The sequence below is a fragment of the Genypterus blacodes genome, unplaced genomic scaffold (genome assembly GCF_046128005.1).
Source record: "Genypterus blacodes isolate CSIRO-AG114 ecotype Tasmania unplaced genomic scaffold, CSIRO-AGI_Gbla_v1 ptg000156l_1, whole genome shotgun sequence".
NCBI classification, from domain to species: Eukaryota; Metazoa; Chordata; class Actinopteri; order Ophidiiformes; family Ophidiidae; genus Genypterus; species Genypterus blacodes.
This window is the reverse complement of record NW_027466957.1, coordinates 2373713-2394744: the sequence shown is the minus strand read 5'-3', so window position 1 is coordinate 2394744 and position 21032 is coordinate 2373713. Positions and strand designations below refer to the sequence as shown.

General features: G+C 39.2%; 1 protein-coding gene across 3 annotated transcripts; it reads right to left on the bottom strand.

The window, feature by feature from the left end:
• Positions 1-5220: 5220 nt before the first annotated feature.
• Positions 5221-20573, bottom strand: clcn6 (chloride channel 6). Of its 3 annotated transcripts, XM_076166369.1 has the most exons (23): positions 20153-20566; positions 19261-19320; positions 19092-19157; positions 18807-18872; positions 18655-18721; positions 18139-18245; positions 17432-17558; positions 16791-16858; positions 16218-16276; positions 15414-15546; positions 15119-15232; positions 14804-14970; positions 14480-14597; positions 13747-13876; positions 13237-13390; positions 12711-12867; positions 12483-12589; positions 10982-11168; positions 10651-10811; positions 9683-9839; positions 7270-7377; positions 7009-7134; positions 5221-5642 (listed from the first exon to the last, which is right to left on the bottom strand). In XM_076166369.1, exons 1-23 carry the CDS (start codon positions 20225-20227, stop codon positions 5562-5564), a joined length of 2595 nt encoding a protein of 864 aa, XP_076022484.1. In that variant the 5' UTR covers positions 20228-20566; the 3' UTR covers positions 5221-5561. The 3 variants fall into 3 exon arrangements, 2 of the variants coding, with proteins under 2 accessions (XP_076022484.1, XP_076022485.1); XR_012965100.1 differs by lacking the exons at positions 5221-5642; positions 7009-7134; positions 7270-7377 and adding exons at positions 8260-8499; positions 8985-9383 and having other exon boundaries at positions 20153-20573; XM_076166370.1 differs by lacking the exons at positions 5221-5642; positions 7009-7134; positions 7270-7377 and adding an exon at positions 8260-9383 and having other exon boundaries at positions 20153-20573.
• Positions 20574-21032: the final 459 nt, after the last annotated feature.

Sequence of the window (21032 nt, the reverse complement as noted above, 5' to 3'; positions counted from 1 at the left end):
TAATGCATAAAGTAAAGGAAGGAACATTGGGATCATAAAAGGAGTCCTGGGAGAATTTTAGAAAGAGAGCTGCTATACCCCATATTATGTCTATATTCCCATAACCACTGACCAACTTAGGCTTTGATTAGGTTTAACTAAGCCTGTGTAAGCCTAAAGTAAGCATAGGCCAGCTGATCACTCACCTGCAAAAGGAGACTGGGAGGAGTCACATCCTGTTCCTTTTCAACAGCAGTGTAATTGCAGTCAAGGTATAGAGAAAAAAATGTAGTTTTCAGGCAAGGGGTTAAAGACTGCAAGAGAGCCTGCCTCTTTAATGAATGCAGGAAGTTTATTCCAAAGAAAAGAAGCGTAGTACAAGAATGCTTTATTTCCTAAAGATTTGATCTGTCGTGAGCAGGCCTGCCTGCTGGGATCTGGAACATAGGTAGTTTTGAGATTGGTTGGATATAACGGCGCAAGGCCATGTAATATTAGTGCCAAATCACAACAAAAGTTATCTCAAGTTACTTTTCACATAGGACATTCAAAGACACCCAGCATTTCCCCATCAGTGAGCACTTGGTGGCAAGGAAAAACAGAAGAGGCAGAATGGGGCGGCCATCTGCCTTGCCCGGTTGGGTTGAGAGAGAACGAGGATGAAAGGAGAGAGAGAGAGAGAGTAAGTGAGAGACACAGTTACAACAACGATAATAGTTATAGAAGTTTTACTAATGATAAGAAGAAGAGCAGAATGCATGGGTTGAGCAGGACAGGGTCTTCATTTCTACAGGACAGGCTTCCACATGAACCTGTGAGACGAGCCAGCAAAAGAAACTAAGAAACTAAGATTAGAGTAGTTTTAAGTGAAATGCATTGATGACCGCATTTTGCAGCGGTGCATATGTGGGAGAGGGCCCACTGAACCCGCTGCTGGCTTTTCATTTCGAGGGACATCATGAAATGGCGTGAACAATGCAGAGCCTGCCTAACGTGGTGGTTCCCAAGGCTAGGGCCATTAGAGAGGGTGGCTGCCAGCATTCTGGAGCTCCAAACTACCACTAGGGGAAACAGATGTGTTGGTGCCAGGACTTTCCCAGTTACTGAGGTTTCTATGGTAACATAGACTTAACCCTTTGGGGGTAGGCTGAATGTTTTTGTTTTTTATGTAAGAGACATCTGTTCATGTTTTGGTTGTTATGGTCATGGCTCAAAAGTAACCTATATGCTGCTGATGCTTTGGGTTTTTCATTTAGCGCTTTTTTTTGTCTGTGTTTTGCTATGGGTGGATGGATGGATGTTAAATCTGGGTTGTGGTACAGATGAGTCTCCCCTGAGTCTCTTGTTTTGATACAGAACCCTGGACTGCTGGGGGGCATATGTGAAACAAATCTTTTCATGCTTTGTGAATTTGTTGGGGTATGTTGTGAATGTTCCTCTGGAGTGGCATGTGGAATGTTGTATTGTGGGACAAAGGAAGGTATTAATAAAGTTTTAGATTTGACCAACATGATACTGTAACATGGCTATCACGGTTGTTATTTGCTCTCAGATACACTGTGATACAAACCCTTAAATGCTGGGTTACACACATTTTACTTCAGTTTTGTTCATTTTATCACTGTCTTACCAATAGGTAGCACTGAAGCAAATGTCAACAAGGCTTATTTTAATGAATGAGTTGATTGGCCAGAAACACTGAACCAAATAAAAGCTTGTCATGTTTACACAAATAGCAAAGCTCACTTTGACTTTTGCATTGGAAGCAGAGACGAGTTGAGTGAATTTGCTGAAGGGCTCAGAGTGTCAGATTCAACCCATGTCTTCCTCGCTATGGGCCTGATCGCTGTCACACTAATTTAACTATTAAAGGAGGCTAAATAAAAGTGTCAGTCACTACAGAAAAAGCTAACAACAGTATGTGCTGGCTAAGCCTGCTTTATTAAATCTTTATGAGGCAAAGATACTAGTACAGACCACAAAGGATTGCTTTTTTTCTTTTATTGTTTTATTTATTGTTTTAACCTTGAAGCCAATTCCATACTTTGCTTCCAAACGAGATGGCCTTGGACAAAAATAACGGAAATTAATCAATTAGGAAATATGACTATGATTCATCCATTACTTTAGGCATATAGAGTAAACACATTCTGACAAGCAGCAAGGAAATGTCACTGTAGGTTTTGACAAAGTAAAACACAGTTACAGTGAGCTGTCCAGTTCTATTATGAGATTAATTAAATTTCAATAATAAGCCAGTGAAGCATTTCAACACATGGCAACAGCCTAGGAGGGAGCTAAACAAACCTAAAATGACCTGAGTCACTTTTCTCACAAGATGCATCGTGTCTTTGAACTAAAGCAAGACAGCAGTTGAGTGATGTTGGAAGTGCTTTGTGGTAGCATTAATTGTCTGATCCTGGTGATAAGGACAGCTGCAGGTTTTCTTTCCACAGTGGAATAGACAGACATGATTACTATCTGCACACTTTATCAAGGTGGGCTACTTCAGAGGCCAGATAAATGTGGGAAACATGGGTTTAGAAAAAGACCAGCACCTATCAAAGCAGATCCCCTGCATGGGCACGCATTTATTACCTCAACTAAGGAGATTATGTTTGCTGCTTGTTTCTGGTGGGGGCAGTTGCAAAATAATTAACTAACCCTGAAACCAACATTCTTCATTAATGAAAAATAAAAGCATATGCGAGACAAAAGCTAAACTGAAATAAAATGACTGAAATAAAATAATAACTAGTGGACATGAAAGTGTGTTTTTCTTTGTTTGAATTTAATAAAACTTGCTATTAAGAAATATGAGCTACATTAGCATGATGGTTTTCATTGGCTTTTACTTGGGACATACATCAAACCAACTTAAGCTAGTGCATAAATTAAAATAATGGAAGCTCGATAAACTGAAATTATCATGGCCCAAATTTAGTGTGGCACTATGCAGTTACTTTGATTTTTTTTAACTGTGTTTTTTTAAACTGTGTCCTTTAAGTTCTCAACCACTTCAGATGAAACTTGGTAAGTTTTTTTTAATAATGATACAATCTGGATGTCATTCTGGATGTAATTTTCTACTGCTTAACTCTGACAAAATAGGTTATTGTGCTTGGCCTAAACCAGTGGTTCTCAAACTTTTTCCATCAGGTACCACCTCAGAAAATATTTAGCTCTCCAAGTACCACCACAATGGCCAATGTTAAAATACAGTAGCGTAGGCCTACCCTATTCAGCTGCTATGCAAAATACACACAGGAAGCAAATTTATTCCTCATAAGAATATTATTTATTTTGACCTTTGTCAGTCACAGCCACATTGTACAAATTGGTACTAGAACTCTCTCATATGAACAACTCTCCTATATGGGTCAGTCCCTCTTACACCCACAGCATGTTGTGTCTTTGGGTGGGATTCCCCCCTTTTTGTTTCTCAGGTCAGAGGTTGCAGTAGGTTGTGGGCACATAGGAAATCGGCACCAAGGAGTGGGGTCCACATGCGTGAACCACTGAGAGAGTGAGTTGTGTGTGTCCTTCCTCACACAGGCTCATTTCAAGCAGTGAGGCAGGTGGGTCAGGGAGGTGGAAGAGAATGAAATATCAGTTGTTACAGGCGGGTTTGCAAAAAAGGCAGAAATACCTGAATCCCCTGAAACACTTGAAGACCTCAACTTAACAGAATTTCTCTAAGTTAATATCCAACTCAACTGAAAGCATGCGGTGACACAAACATTTGCCGGACGGCAATTTGCATCATGCTTAGTAAATCTGGCCGTATAGTGCAATCAAAATGAAATCCCTGTGCTCAATTACACAATTGAGTCTTAGTTATACCCAACTACTGTAAACTAAAAACATGCAGCACTGCATAAGTTGTGTCCTGGACGGTGAGATTCTTAATAAAATACCCAAAGGGTGTAAATCCGAGTACAGACACTTTGTATGAACCAAGGTGTTTTATTTGAACAACAATGAAGGTACAGGACAGAGGTCTCTCCTTTTTTGTTCTATGTCAGCAGCTTGTAGCCATGAACTTGTTCCCTGTATGTAGAGTATTGCTTAAACCTCCATATATGATTCACAAGCATGTCAGAAAAACGATATGGCAAAAACATACCTCAAATCTGGCTTGAAAACAGGACATTTATTATAAATTTATGTCACAGTACTACGTTCACATGATGCATATCAGCTGTAAAAAAGCATCGTCACGTGTAGCACTTAGAAGGAGATGATGACATAACATTATTTTAAAGGAAAGACTGAACAATGATTAGGCTAAAACAACAACAGCATTGATCAATTTTAAACTGCAATTATACAACAATGAGCCTTCTCAACACAATCATCAAATTATATAAATAATGTATAAAAATAATTTCTTACATAAAACCTTTAAGTGGAAGCATGATACAAAAAAAGGAATGTTTGATATATGCTCATTATCAATTGGTATAACATTCATTTTACATCAGTACAATTCCAGTTCATTTTATTTGCAAACTGTTAACTACAGTCAGGATTTGCTATATGTTACTCCCCTTGAATTTGTTTATCCTGACATCCTGACAGGGTCTCTAAATGAGACCTGTTGAGTCGTAAGTGTATAGTGGTTAGAAGATTTGAGTGAATATATTCCATTTGAAGCGTAATAAATAAAATGTGCAGTCAACAGACAACAAAACAGTAAACATACATGCAACAGTGACGACGATAAAGCAGAACCAGCCAAGGTCATGGGAATGCTTGAATTATGAACTGAATGAGAAGAGTAGGTGTCCTTTAATGGTGAAAATTCACTTTGGTTGAGCATTGAGGCTGCATAACCAAGCAGTCACACTTGAACACCACCAGTCACAGCAGGTCCACTGATAAGTCCCCCCAGTTTTTCTTGATTCCACGATAACAGAATTCAACGGAAAATGAACTGCATGTTTCATGTTTCATTTTACCTCATATAATCAACATAAAAATGGAACAGGCATATGTTATAGCATGATGATAATTATGTTGTCTACTGTCATAACGTAAGTGATCGTCAGCTGCAAAAATGGTAGCGAATTTATCACATTTATTTATCTTAAGTACATAAGTGCAAAAGACAGGGCAAAGCCAGACAAAAGGTGGATGTCTCGAAATCGGGAAGACACAGGGCAGAAGACTATGACTGAACAAGTGGTTCAAGATGGTAAAATGTATTATCTGTGCTTAAATATCTGGCTTTTGTAAACATTGCCTTACCAATAGAACTAGTTAAATGTGTCATCTAAACTAGCTAAGGTTGATGTTGACCCACAACATAACCCAATGCGGCTAGTCAACTTTTAACACAAATCAACAATGTAAAATCAAAAGTCAGGAACAACGTTCTAAAGTTGTGCTTACTGGCAATGTAACTGAAATATAACTTGAGATTATGAATTAACGTGTATTCCAGGTTGTAATTGTGAATGTCCTGCATGTGTTTGGGAATGCAAACATGCTTGGATGGAAAAGTTATGGACGGAGAGAAAGGCTCAGGATAAAGCTGAATGAAGTTTGTACTTGAAGGAACTCAAAACACCATAGTTACATCAAACAGTGATATAGTGCTGTCGCAGTTTAGCCTCAAGATACTCATGGGTTAAATTATGTCTTGTGATAATCCCAACAATCTGAAAGAGAAGACAGATAAGACACGTCAGCACTATTTGGACAGTGGACAGACACTATCTTCAAGTATTTGATAGACTAATTTATAAAACAATCTAACAAGATAATGTAATCCAATGTCTTTCCCATGAAGTCAGATTTAGTGGTTCAAAATAAGTATTGCATACGTGCATCCTGTACATCTATCAAAGGTTCCTCAAGAGGTTTTCAAGAAAATGATCGTAAGAGAAACACGGATTCCTTGGTCTTAAATCCCAAACGGTTTAGAGATCATAGTGAGACACAGCCATGGTCCACAGATTTAGTTTTCTTGCAACCAAACACGGACAGCCATGAACATAAGGCAGGGTCAGAAATTTAGAACCAAATTCTTAGTTAGTGCTTTTCCACGGACATGGTGCTGGTGCCAGAGGTGGTGCCTTGTAGCAAAAAGCTTGGCTTTCAACTGGAAATGTATTGGGGGTCCCATTTGGCCCCAATAAGCTGCCAGTAGAAGGCCAAGCAAGTATGTATGTATGTGTTTTGTAAAGGACTGGACAGGGGGCATGTATCAACTTGGTTTGTTTGGCATCAGAAAACTTGAGGAAGTGTGCCAAGAGATGCAAATAATGAATGATTATCAGTGTAAGCAAAATGCTTACTAATGTTAATGATCATTATGGTGATTACTGTACATGATGTTTGAGAAAAGTGATATGTTGCCTCAATCAGAAAAAAGTCAATGCATATAAATGTAATGCATGTAAAATTCAGTGTGCGCTGGTCTACCACATTTCCCAAGGACGATCTAAGATCTAGAACTTACAGGATGTAAAAGGTAGAGCTGAAGAGCTATGGTGACAGAAATACAGATCAGGAAAAGATGGACAGAAAAGTAGCAAAGCTTAATGCCATTTATAAAGTTGAAGCTGACAGCTGTGGTATGATGAAGACGTACAGGCACAACAACTAACATGTTGGTGCTCTATTATTGAGCGGAGCTTATGCATCTATACAGGCTCTCACAACTCAGTGGAAACATTTTGGGAAATGAATGAGAGCTCCCATAGCTCTGATCGAACATTGAACACCCACGCCAAATGTGTTGCAGTTTGGTACACTTCCTTAAATGCAATGGGCCAATTAAAAAGGTTTAAAAGTGACAAAAAGTCCAAATCTGGTGCTCTCTGGTATACTCTGGTTTCAACCCCCATGATGTTTCAAGCTCAGAAGTGTGGGGGTTATTGCCACATTGTCAATTTTTACCCTGGAACACACCCTTACCACAATATGATGTCATGGGACACTACCCTTTATGGATATGCTTCAGTTATTGCATTTATTTAACCAGATGTTGTGCAGTTATCATGAATTATTGATACTACTTACTTCTCCCACAGCACTGACCACTGGTAAGTGTCGCAGGCCCATGGTCCTGAACAGGTTGAATACCTGGGAGATGTGGGTGTTTGGTGACACAGTATAGGGACAAGGGTTCATGTAGGGTGTGACATCCTGGGAACATGGAGAACACAACTTTGTGTGTGAAGGTATTTTGTCAAGATTTTTCAACATTAAAAACTCTCTGTCCGAGCCCACTTCAAATCGTTCTCTCATAACACATTGAAATTGTTTGACTGTGGGTCATACCACTATCATGCGTGGGTTGAGCAGGGCCAAGTCTAAGTCATGGATGTCAGGGAAACGTGGGTAATCTTCTGTCATCTCTGCATGGGACAGTCTGGGCTGAGTGGCACTCTGTGATGAAAGCAAACAGCAAATAGATGTTACTATGGAAAATAGAGATCCTTTCCGTTCATGCATATCTACACATGCCCTGCATTTGAACACCCCTCTCAGGTTTATCCATGCAGTTGCGTCACAATGGATCAGGAGAAAGGATGAAGGGAAGGGGTGTTCACAAAATGAAGAAATTAATTAATTGAAAATGTTACCAACAACACTCATCTACTACATTTTCCCCCTCTTTCCGTATCAAAGAACAATCTCCCATATGTCCCATAACTGTATGCTCATTGTCATGTCAAATGCTTTCTTCTATAAAAAAAAATATATATAAAAATAATAATAAAATAAAATAAAACAATCTGCAAAACAAACAAAAAAAGGTAAAGTTGTCTGTCTTCCATTTCTTATTATGAATGTATTCCATGACCCAATCTATCTACTCCATTTCAACGGGACTCTGGGGGCTTCCGACAAGGTCCTGGGGCCTCTGCGTGCTTCTGAAGAGGTGGAGAGACACCTTTGCTGCTTCATCCAAATTTTACTATTTTGTCTTCTCTGCAGCTGGTGCCGATATGTCTGATATGTCTCAATGGCTTGTCTATTGCCATTGTGGAGGCTGCTCACTCGCTTGCTTTATGTGTGGATTTCACAATAGCAGGACCCTCGTAAGTCTCCACAGTCAAGCTGGATCTGTCTGCTTGAGTGGGAAATCTGACATTTCTCTCTCAATTCTTCATGGATAAAAATCCACTCTACCAGTCAACATCAAATCAGGCTTCTTTTTCAATATATGCTCTTCATTCAGCAGACCAATCTCTTCTGGTTGAACAACTTACTTGTCTTCCTCTCAACACAGGCCTTCCTTACAGAATTTACCCTTTGGGGATTAAATGGAGTGTTCTTCCCTCTCTTTCTCTTTATTGTATGCTTTATCTTTCCACAAACAGCAGTTGTCAAAGAGTTGCAGGTGTCTCCTCTGTACATCAGTCTTCAGTAGCTCTCTTGCACCCAGTGGGATTGCTTCAGGCGTCAGAGGGTAACTGTCTGACCAGGACCACTATCTCCAAATGCACCATACCAGGGGTAGTGGTTTGTGATTTTTCAGGAATCCCTCAAATGTTGGAAGGATACCTGTAAAACACATTAAGAAATTAGTAATGTTTTTGGTTTTATGTAAATAATACACAGCTATGATATATATTGATTCATTTTTGTAACTATACAATTTTAACATTGTGCCAACCAACCCATAACATTTGTGGCCTTTAAAAAATAAATTTATAGCTGAGACCTTAACCTTCCATTTGCTAGTTAGAATATTAACACTACCATAAATTATGCCAGAGAAATAGCTCCAAACAAGTCGATCAAGGCTGTCAACCCGTCAAAGGCAGTGCAAAGATCCCAGAGATCCGTGCCTTCTGGTTTTTGTTAGTGCTGTTCCCATTTTAGATGCTACTGCTTGTTGTTGCAGAACCAATAACATGCCTTTTAAGCAACTGGTCATGCAGCAATTTGCACAACAGACACACACAAACATAAATTATATAAATCACGTGATCAAAGGGGAAACCAAAATCATGAATTTAATGAGCCTATACAATCATTTGCATTACCTGTTTTTATGTTGTTCAGACGGACCCAATACACCATAGAAGGACACCACCGATGGATCTGAATCCATCATCTGAAGAAATTTGCTGGGTATGGGTCTCACCAAGCTCTTATGTGATAGATGAATCAGACTTTTAAACTCTGCAAATATCTCCTTTTGTTTATGTGACTTTTGACATTATGACATCAGTACATCATCCTTCCACCTTTGAATGGAATGATCTCATAAGGGCCGTGGAGGCATTAGAAACCATATGAAATGTGTCTCCACTTATGTCTAGCCGGTGAAGGTTCTTCTTCCTTGCTTGTGTCTCCACTCCAGTCTTCTTGCTCCTCACCACTACACAGTTGTCCAGCAGAATACTGATGATTTGCTTCCAACACAGACTCAAGAATATTTCCTAGTTGCAGCATAAGAGACGATTCATAAGCAATATTTAATTACCTGCTGGCTGGATTATATATCTATAGCCCAGATCATCATCAACAGCTACAGCTCTGAACACGGACAGCAAACAAGCTGTACTGGTGATGGTTATCAGAAATACTTTGGTGGTATAAGATGAAAAACATTTGGAGACAATGCAGTACACAGCACTTGAAAGACACACCAACTTGTTTTCACATGCAGTGAACCCTAGGGAACCACTGTCTTGGCTAACTGTATATCTTTGTGTGTGTTATGAGGAGAGAGACTGACCGACTGGTTTTCTGCATAGCAGACCCCTTTGATGAGCAGGTTGACCAACTGGGAGCGCAGGATGAGGCCATGAAAAGTGAGTGGTCTAAAACGCTCCTCCATGGTCCACTCCTCACTGGGAGACTGATCTGGGTACAGGTTTGGGTATGGTGCATGTCTGAAAATGTTCAGAAAGACCAATGAAGTAGATGTGTGAGAAGCTGCCATCAGGTATGAGCAATAGAGTGTGTAAGTAATACCTCTTCCATGTTCTGACAAAAACTGCTTAAATTTCAGAAATAAAATGCCCAGCACCCTCTAAGGCAGGCAACCAATTTTCCTTTGGTACTGTAGTTATCTACTTACCTCCTGGCCCTTACACTAACTTCCTGGATGAATTCTTCACTTTTATCAGAGACATTGTGACTAATTTGGACATTTACAAAAGCTTTCTCCACCCTCATTGACCTAGTTTAGTGGGTTTCTCCCAATACTTTCAAGAGTCAACCCACAGAGGTGGTCACACAATTGACTTAGTACTGTAAGTGCAGTAGGTTATGATCAAATATCGCTATCTCCTATAAAGCCCTTTTGAGACATTGCATGTGATTTTGGGCGTTACAAATAAAATTGACTTGACTTTTACGTTTAGGACCCTTTTTCACCACGACACATCCTCATACGTCACCTGGACTATGACGTCTGATGAAAGTGAGTGGGAAGATGGGTGAGGTGAGGTTTATCTGGCAAAAGTTCATCAACTGCACACATTGCATTTACACCTGTCCACTTGAGACAGGGATCCCATCACATTTCAAACTGGACTATATCCATGTGTAATCAGGCAGAGCCGATAGCATTCTGATCACAATGCACCCTTCATCAAGATGAGTTTTCATGATCCAGTTTGTCCAGATACAGATTGCATGTTGATGTAAGGTGTAAATGCTGCCTTTAAATGGATACATGTGTATGCGTGCATCTCTTACTTCCTGTCTAACATCTGCTGCAGCATATCCTCTCCCTCTTCAGTGGGCTCCGCCACAGCATTCTGCTCATCACAAACATTCCTCAGCTCACTGGAGGGGTATGACTTCATGGACTGGCAGCGCCGTTGCTGTTCCCCGGCACGGGACACAATACTGGACTTCTATACAGGACAGTACAGTGCATGTTTAGACCAGTGGTATGCAGCCTTTGCCTAACTCAAAGCTGCTTTAAGAAAAGAAGGAAGTTCAAAACCCATGTAGTTTTCCCTTTTCAATTAAATTTATTGTGAAGTAAAAATGTACAGTATTCTCTGAAGTGTATTCACTGTACCTTGAACCGAATGTTGTTGCTGACCAGAATGTTGCCCTTCATAAAGTCTTTTTCGTTTTGCCGGTTTTCAGTCACCACAGGGAAGGCGTGGTAGACAGTGGTGCGCAGGATGCTGACTAGAGACTGAACTCGAGTGTGGGGGTAGACGTAGGTTAGGTTAGGATCCATGATATCGCTAGCTGTCAATCTGGGAGGGAAAGGGGAACAGACACAGATAAACACACATACGTCAGACAATGATGTAAGCTTTGCCTAGTATTTATGCCTGGATATTTAAACGTGAGGGTTTTGGACTGAGGTTGCCATGTTTTAAGATTATGATGAGGGAAAATTAAGGCAGTGGCAGCGCTCTAACTCTGACAGAAAGCCACTTGAAATATTGTTCTGTCCTTTATGTAATCAATGTGTACCTACTTTGAATCCATCCCCAGAGATTGTAAACTGTACCCACAAATTTACGAACTGTATCCTCCACGTGCATGTTTTACAAAACCATATGCTGATGTATTTGAACATTTGTTGCATATCCACGTAAATTGAGTGCAACACACAAGCACAAAATACAAAATGCTTGACAATCATAGCTGATCTGGTGTGGACTGCGATAAGTTCAGTGGTGTTAACAGTCATAAAAAGAGCAGCGATTTCAGTGGATCAGGATAGACCACTGCTTGGCTGTGCCTGACTGTCACATGTGCACCAACAGTGGGGGAATAAAGCATTTTCAGATAATTTCGTGTGGACAGCCTGCTTCTCGAATGCACTAAAATCATTTCCACACCAACATTTTTTTTCAAAAGAATCTGGACTAGTGTGGATGTATCCTCACACTCTTCTTCACTTCCAGATGCCAACTTGCAAAAGCGCAGGCTCATACACTTGGCCTCATGAGACTATGCAGAGTAGCTTTGAAATCCCTTGCAACACAGCAATTTAGCCCTGTCTTTACGAACCTAATTGGCCAGGTAAAAATGATCACAATAATAACAAAGTTCATTGCAGATATTCAATAAATATTCAATATATGGCCCAGTTTTGGTACCATTTACAATTTGTGAACAGATCAGAAATCCATTACACAGTTTATTGAGTAAGGGATTACAAATCCATGGGAATGGGTATAAAAATGTCTATGCTTACTGCCTGCTGAACCAAAAAGGTGCCCACTGCACCTAGTAGTATGTGTGTGAGAGCACCAATATCTCAGGTCAGGTTAATGGTGTGAAGAAACAAAGGTCAAGGGTACGACCGGCATAGTATGAAAAGTTGATGAGGTGGTCAAATGATACTCTCTCACTTCATGTATTGTGGCTGAGACACAGCAGATAGATAGATGTTTTTAAATATTCTCTTCACACATCTTAGTGGTTAGCTGTTATGGCTTGGTGAAAATGGTGAAAACTATAATACGTACAAAAACGATGTCTCTGTCCATTCCTTTACCAAAGAGTTCAACAGATGTAACATTTGTTTTTGTTGTTGATAATTCAACAAATCTTACTTGTCCATTTCAACCTCTGTTTCCCACTCTAGCAGTGGAACTCCTCTCAGCTGGATATGAATATCATAGATGCCCTTGTTGAAGAAATCTCCAGTCCACTTGGCGACCTGAACCAACACAAGAACGTTTATAATGAAGTGATTTTATGTGGTGGTTGGAATTATCTTGAGCAACACAAGCAAAGGTAATTGATGACAAAAATAGCATTATCGATACATTACAACGTACCATCAGAGTGATCATGATGGGCAGTCCATATGTGATCTCATTGGTCGATTCAATTAAGATGACAGTCAGACTGATGGTCATTCGAACCACACCTCCGAGGAATGATGCAGCTCCAATGAGAGCGAAGGTACCAGAATAGATGTCCATTCCGAGGTTTCTATTAAATGATACAGAATGTAAATAACTGTAACAGTATGTAACCTGAGCATTTACAATATCCAAGTCAGTGAACAGATGTATAATGTGTGGGTGGTTGCTGTTTTGCAACTGAGAGGACTTCAAATGCCTGATTGTGACAGCTGAGTAAAGTGGGCAAAAGACTATCAAAGAAAAACAATGTGACAGAATGAGACAAGAACTGAGTCAGCAATTTCCACCACATGGGGCTGTGGCGTACAGTGCTTACTTTACTGTGCCATCTTCATAATTATCCTGCCATGCTTATGTGGGTGAGACCATCACTGTATACAATACAACCCTCAATATCAATGGTGCCATTAGGAAATAATGAGAACATTGTTCTTACACTTTGAGAACATTGGCTACCAGGCGTCCAAGAGCTGCCCCACAGAGCAGTGATGGGACAAACAGACCACTTGGAACTGACACGCCGTATGTCCAACAGGCCAACAGAAAGTACAGCACGAAGAAAACTGACAGCGTTACAGGGCTGAAAGTACCTAAAGGAAAGGAATTCAGTATTCGGTATTCAGTATATCAGTCACTTAATAACATATATACATCTGAACCAACGCAAAATTCAGAAACACACTCAGACAACCTAAATATTGAATAAGGAAATCGCTGAGTTGACATTAACCATATTACAATTATAATCATTTAAATTTGGTACAGAAAAAAATGCGTGCTGTCTAGACAATAAACGCATGCACTGAATTGCACTGCAGTGTTTTGCATTATTTGATTTGATTTGATATTTCACCACACTACCGACAATCTGAAGTGTGTAATGTAGGAGCAAAACAGCATTTCGAAATAAATGTGGCTATACATTTTTAAGAGGAGCCCCTCTCACCATCCTGATGGAAGAGCTGGTGAATGGCAGCCTCCTGTGGATTGAAAAACAGCGTAGCCATGTCATTGTAGGTCTTGTTGGGGCAGCCAAACCGACGGACGGTCGAGTTGATGTCTTCACTACCACTCCGCTGAAAACAAACACAAAACAATGCACAAACAAAAACTGATTCCACTCAGATTAAGACTTCAAACAACATGTAAGCACCATAATTATAATTACATTGAAATATTGATATACGGATATTCAATCAAATCAGTCAAAGTTATTCCAAGTAACAGACTATAAATCAGTTTATTGACTTTAAGATGTGAAATGACTGAATATGCATGTTTTGAGCCTACAGTTGTTAAACATGTTTTGAAAAAAAATAGATTATAAAAAGCATTTTCAGATCTGGGGAACATTTTAAAATTCCATGACCTTTCCAGGATTTCAAGGCTACAGAATCCCTGTAGCGGAAGTCATACAGCACCAAGTGGACAGACAGTAGTAGCTAGGATAGGCTAGTAGCCAGTGGCTGTTAGCCAGTGGCTGTAGCAACAGTAACCTTTGTGACATTTGTTTAGCAAAATAAGTGACCGACATATTGCAGTTCTGATCCCAGGACTGCTGCCTCAACAAGAGCTACATGGTGCCCATACGTGGTGTTAGGATAGTATCATACATTCAGTCTATGCACTTAACACTCACTCATGCCAGAAAAGACGCTTGGCACAGAGAACACGCTTACCGGTGCTGAAGTGTTATGGGATGTGGGAGAGGACAGGTCACGACATTCACCCAATGTCAATGAAGTAACAAATATAACCACTGTTGTTACCATGGCAACTAACAGACTCTCCAGTAACCTGGAAAACAAACATTTCTCATCATACTTTGCTTTCAACAGCAACACCAAGTCTCAAAGCCATGCCTCAAAGAGCTGTACAGACCAACAACATCAGGAAAATTGCACTCTAGGAAGACAAATACTTACCATGGCTGGTCACATCAGAAAAAATACTTCACATATAACTTTTATAAAGTAAGTTCATATAAATTTTACATCAGTCACCTGATGAACTTGGCCTTGGGGTGGATATGTCTAATCCGATACTTGGCCAGGACCTTGTTCATGCAATTGAAAAGAGCCCCCAGCAGGCCACCTACTATACCCATCAGGATAAAAAAGGCCAGGTCCACAACTGTCCACAGGTGGCAGTTTTTATCACCATCTGAACACTGAAAATAAGCAGAGGGTTGGAGTTTAAGTAGTGCATCACTGAAATTATGCTTACTTAAATGTCAAACCTAAGTGAAGTAGGTGTGACAGCCTTACACACACACTCAACACACCTAATTATGAAATCACATCTGAAAAACACTGTACCTTAAACTCCCCAAAGTTGAGCAGGCCAGGCAGCTGGAAGGAGCCCCATTTGTTGTAGTTGATCCCCGAACGGAAAAAGTTCAGGGTGAAAGTTGCCGACATGGAACAAAACAGCTGCAAAAGAGAAATGCATTTCATCATACACAATGATGAGCACTTAATGATAGCCATTACCACAGAACATAGATAATAGTTACCATGATTTTTTTTACAATTCAGATTAACAGCCCTAGACTGGAAGGAAGGAACGGAAATTACTCAAGCCTCATCATTTTCATGGGATAGGGTAACATACCACTTTCCAAGTAAGGGCCTGGTTCCAGAAAGATGAACCTTCCTCTAGACTAAACAGTGTGCCACCAATGGGAGCCCCAAAGGCAGCAGCCACCCCAGCAGCAGCACCTGCTGACACAAAGTCTCGCTTGTCCCTGGAGAAAAGTAAAGAGGACGTGATGATAATATGGGCATAGCATACAACTGATACAAGTGTGAACTGTCAGAGTAGATGGAAACATACATGTGATCATGTTCGACAACGATTTAGCACCCTAAACACTAAACTGCTTGGCCAGAAACAAGGAAATAAATTATAGCAATAATAACTAAAACAACAATGGACTAAATCCTTTTAATTCCAAGTAAAAACAAACAAGAAGACACCAAAAATCCAGTCAGTAGTTCTGGCTCTATATTGAATTTATTCACCAGTCATGGCTCAATTTTAAGGTACTAAAATCTGTATCACCCATCAATTAAGACAAGTTTCAAGTTGCCATTTGACTATGAGTATAGCATTTTCTTGCTATTTACAAAAGCACATAGGGAGCTCAAAAATGAATTCATGTAAAGACTATCATACATTTAAAAATAAATTAAAAACATATTTTAAAGGAATCATAAAGTTTGGTAAATGAAATGCCAGTTGTGAGGCATATCTCTCAGAATCCCATCAGCTTTTCAAGCAACCCCACATAGAGTTCCCTGGTAAAATCTGGTTTAAGCACTTTAGGGTGACAATATTTTAACAATATGTTGAAATCCAAGGAAGGCTTGGGAACAGCATGTACTGTGAAATTATGAGTGTGCATCACAACCACACCTGTCACTGCGGAAGTAGGGGAAATCAAATCTTATCCTCTTGAAAGTGATGCTCTGAAACTGAAAGAGGGAAACAACATCTGATGTGCCCACTTAAACCAATGCAATCAAATGACTAACAACAAATGGAATCAAGCTGAGTTGAGTCAAATCGAATCAAATGACTTGAAAAATGTGGTAAAGCGAGTCAAGTTGAAGCCTATCAAGTTGAGTCATATAAGTCGAGATAAGATGAGGCGAGTCATTGAACTGCGTCAATTTTCCATCTGGAGTCAAGACATTCATCTGACTCGAGTTCATTCAGTGAAATTAAGTCCAGTCAAGTTAATTCAAGGCTTATTCAATTGAATCTAAATCGAGTTGGGATGAGGTTGGTCGAGTCAAATAAAGGCAAACAGCCTGGTAACATTGAGTTAATTCAAGTAAAGACAGGTGAATCAAAACGATTTAACCATAGCCAGGAATTACTTAGGCAACGCATGTTACATGGAATTCTGTCTTATCATAAACAACAAATGTTTGACCTGTCTTGTATAGTTCATGGCACTGGTTGAATCCAGGTGAAGCTGTGTACCTGAGGAAGCCCAGCTCCAACTATGGCTCCACTGTGTATCATTGGACCCTCCTTCCCGACAAACAGACCTGAGTGGAGACACACTGAGTCAGAAGCAGTAGTCATCCACCTGATTGACTGATACAAAGTCACATATCTGAATAAATGAACTGAACTGGTTATCTTAGATATCTTACCTTCGACAGGCATAATTAAATACATTCAAACCATGCATGGCATATTATTCAAACTGATACATATTCACACAATATATGGTTCACAGTACTCTATGGATTTTTCATAATTTTAATAAAAAATAAAATTTGAATACATGTGTGGCATGCCTGGAAATGACCCATTCCGTTAAAATTAAGAAAGAACAATTAAATAGGCTTCAGGGGCAAAAAAACCTGATTGGAGTTTGAAACAGTTTGTGCTAAAAAGCCAGAGAAAATGTTTCTGGCAAATGAATTGTAAAGTCATATACAAAACAAAAGCAAAGGTTCAAAGTAATGGAAGATTTTTTTTACACTTATTTCCATGTTTTTGAATTAAAAGATATTTCAACTCACAGACCAACTGATTTCAGAAACAATGACCATGTTCATCCTTTCATTATCTGTTACATTTTAAGCACTTCTGAATACCGCAGTGTACTGTACCTCCAGCAACACTGAATACAACTCCAGTAGCCTTGCAGAGGAAGGTGCGCAGTCGAACAATTCCCGGAATCTTCACTCCATTCAAGTAACTTTTGATTTCTGGGATCCCCGAGCCTGCTGCTACTGGCTGGATGACAGCACAACATACCATTATTACCCAAATCGGCATGCTATAGAATTAACAACATGTCTTGTTAATTCTGAACAATCCTAGCAATGAATTTAACACAACAGCAAAACCAAAAAACATTACAAGGACTCTTCTGACATTTTTTGGTTTCGCTGGTGTTTACTTACCCTTGTTGTGAAAAGCAGTTACTGAACTTGTACTGCACAGCCCATAAAGATCAATCTGATATTGTGGTCCCTTTGAGACATTGTATGTGCTATTGGGCTATACATATTCGATTAACTTAAATAAATTGTTAACATCTCATGTGGCCATTCATTTAACTTCTCATATTGAATGTTGACCACCTTGAATCCCTTCAACCAGTGTAGATAGTTGTATCGTATGTACATTTGTACATAGGGACGTGTTAGTCACAGCAATTGCAAATGCAAGATCATACAGTTATGCCTAAATTACAGTCAATTATTATAAGCCTAGATGTTGTGAAAATACAAAAAAACAAACAAAATCGAGTCAAGATTGGAGTAAATAGTTGGAATAGATATCTCATGGGTTACGCAGTAGGTAGCCTTACCTCAATAAGGACAAACATGCTACCAATGAAGATGAAAGCCATGTTGAATGCTAGGAGCTCAAGTAGAGAAAGAGCAAGACAGCCTTTCTCACTGCACTCCTCTATAGCTGGAGGATTTCAGCTAAGGGTATAAAACATAATCACTGTGGAGACATCCTGACTACAAAATGGTCAATTTTCCAAACCAGTGGTTTTTAGGTAGAAATAGTAGTAAGTAAATTGATACCCGTAGATCAGAGCTTTTAGGCAATAAACCCTACCAGGAGCATACAAGATATGGTGTCATGAATTGCCATTCACTTCAAATTTAACAGCGCTCACTACTACAAGGCAAATGCATGCTGGTAGCATAGATGCCATCTCTTCTTAATAAGGTCTTAGGAAGTGAGGCTTTAGTCAGCACACCTTCACTGTCCTGAAAAATTAAAGTACAATACAGTTACTGAATTTTCTGGCTTGATGAACAATGAAATGCTTTAAAACCCAGCTGTTTCACATTCACACATTTAAGGATACAATTACCAACCAAAGTATATTTGAGATGAGTGAAGCTACGTACAAAGAAATCCACAAAAAGGCCCACCTGAAATAGAAGAGGAGAAAGTGATGTTGCGTCTTGATCTGCCATATGTTTGACTGGGAAGCTAAATAATCAAGATGTCACATACCAACCCAACTGTGACTCCTATAGCAAACACCATCATCCACCGTATCGCTTCATACTTCTTGACTTTCTATTGGCAGATGAAACATATTGACCAAGAAATTTGGCATAAAAACAAGGAACCTCTTTGGATCTATAGAATAGTTAACAAATCTTGTGACTTGACCTGGACTTCCCAGTATTCACTTCTGGCATGATTTGTACCTTCCTAGTCAGAACTTGGAACACGAGTGCCAAGGCTTCAGATATACTTTTTATATTATTTTAAAAACAACTCGTCTTATTTTACCTTATTGTTCATGCCCTCCAGAACCTCCACATAAGGCTCATTAATGCAGCGGTCATAATCCAGGCTCTGTTAAAAAGACAATACAATCACTTTGTAACTACTACCCTTTTCTAATAGTCCAATATGTCCCCCATGAAGCTATCAAATTTGGTTTTTGATCACTTCTTACCTCATAATCTTTTCTAGGTAGAATCTCATCTTCTTCGTCTCGGAGCTCCCCAAGGATTGTCTGGAAATCAATTGATAAATTTGACTCTTGTAGAACCAAGATTAATCAAATTAGGTCTCTCAGTCTGGTTCAGTACACTACACAATCATCTGGAAGACTACAATATTCTAATTTATTAATTGAGCTGCACCTGTACATATATAAAGAGTGTGTGTGTGTGTGTGTGTGTGTATGTGTGTAATGATATACATACACACACACTGAGACACATTGTGTTTTTCCCCAAATGATTTTGGTAAAAAAATTATCATAATCATCACAATTTCAAAACTTTTCAGGATTTATGTTGAATTTATGTGATAACACATGTCACAAAAACAGACAGAAAATAATCCCCATGAAGAAATTTGTTACACACATTAGCACGTGACAGAACTACTGGGCTGCACAATTATGACTTTCGTACAGAACACTTATTCATTAGCAATAACGTTATTATTAACTACCTTCTTCAAAAATACCTCATAACTGCGTGCCCATTGTCATGTCAAATGCTTTCTTCGATAAAAAAAAATTTCACAAAAAAAGACACTGAACGGGATTTTGGCCCATTCTATCAGTAAACGGATGATATCTCGATATCTTCACCACCCTCTCATATAAAATGTAGCAAAATACGTATAAGCTCATTTATAGATGCTGTATTGGAAATTGATTTTGGAGTACTTGCTGGCAAATGTTACTCAACAATAAACAATAAAATAGTAGCGGGGTGGCGCAAGCTAGAATGGAACATTTAAAATTCTGTTTTTGACCAACGTTTATAGGGGATAATCTCATCTCTCTGAATCAGGAGATGCGCACTTCACCCATAGACTATTCGCTTCCTTACCAATTCCTCTGGTGTACGACTCTCACCCTCTCTGCAGCAACACTGACAACAAACACAGTTCCTACAACACGCCATCTTCTATGTTGTGTCATGTGACGTTTAAGGACTATGGTAAAATACGAGGGACATCTCCTGATTGTGAGCAGGAAATGTGTCAAAAACAATGTTTGTACACACACAAACTCGTGAAAGTTCAAGAGTAGTTATGTCCTTATTAGTTTGTTTGTTTTCAGTTTTGATCACATTATTAGCGTTAAATAATGTGATCAAAATTGAGTAATAATGTATGCCCCTCCCCCTCCATGACGTATGTCGTGACGGAAGTTGGTCCATGCTCAAAATATTGATAGTTTTCTAAGATTTCTCTTTTCTGACAGAAAAATATTGACTTTAGCAAAGAGCGCACTTATCTGGTTAGTCTGCGTCGACTATTGTGCAGGATCAACCTAAAAGCAACGGACATCATAAGGTGCAGTTTTCATCCACGGGGACAACCTACTTATTAAAAACTTTATTTAAAACGCTAAAACGTAAAAAGACATAAAAAGGCAATATGCTGTATAACATTCAGCCATCGTTCAATATAAAAACATTTTAAACATACACCCGTTGCCAAGGGTGACTTACAAGACCTTAACGAAGAACTTTGGCTTAGCTCTCATCCACTTTTTTGTCACTTTTAAAAAATGTATGAGGAAATACAGATTACTATTGCATTCAATATTGATCTTTTACATCACATAAAATGTAGTACAATTTGTGTAGCCCTAAAATGCTGGAAAGGACGTTAGAGTTAACATAACAAAATGTTCTGGATGTTTCAAATAATTGTTTACAGGGTAAATAATATGAGTTAATTGTCATTTTGACGTACTGTTTT

Bases quoted from the DNA above. Each gene is read 5' to 3' on its own strand.
- clcn6 (XM_076166369.1), bottom strand. From the start codon at position 20,227: ATGGCGTGTTGTAGGAACTGTGTTTGTTGTCAGTGTTGCTGCAGAGAG. The intron at 19,158-19,260 runs GTAAGAAGTGAT...TCTTTTTAACAG, and splicing joins TACCTAGAAAAGATTATGAG to AGCCTGGATTATGACCGCTG. The intron at 12,868-13,236 runs GTAAGAACAATG...ATCATTTAATAG, and splicing joins GTAGCCAATGTTCTCAAAGT to AAACCTCGGAATGGACATCT.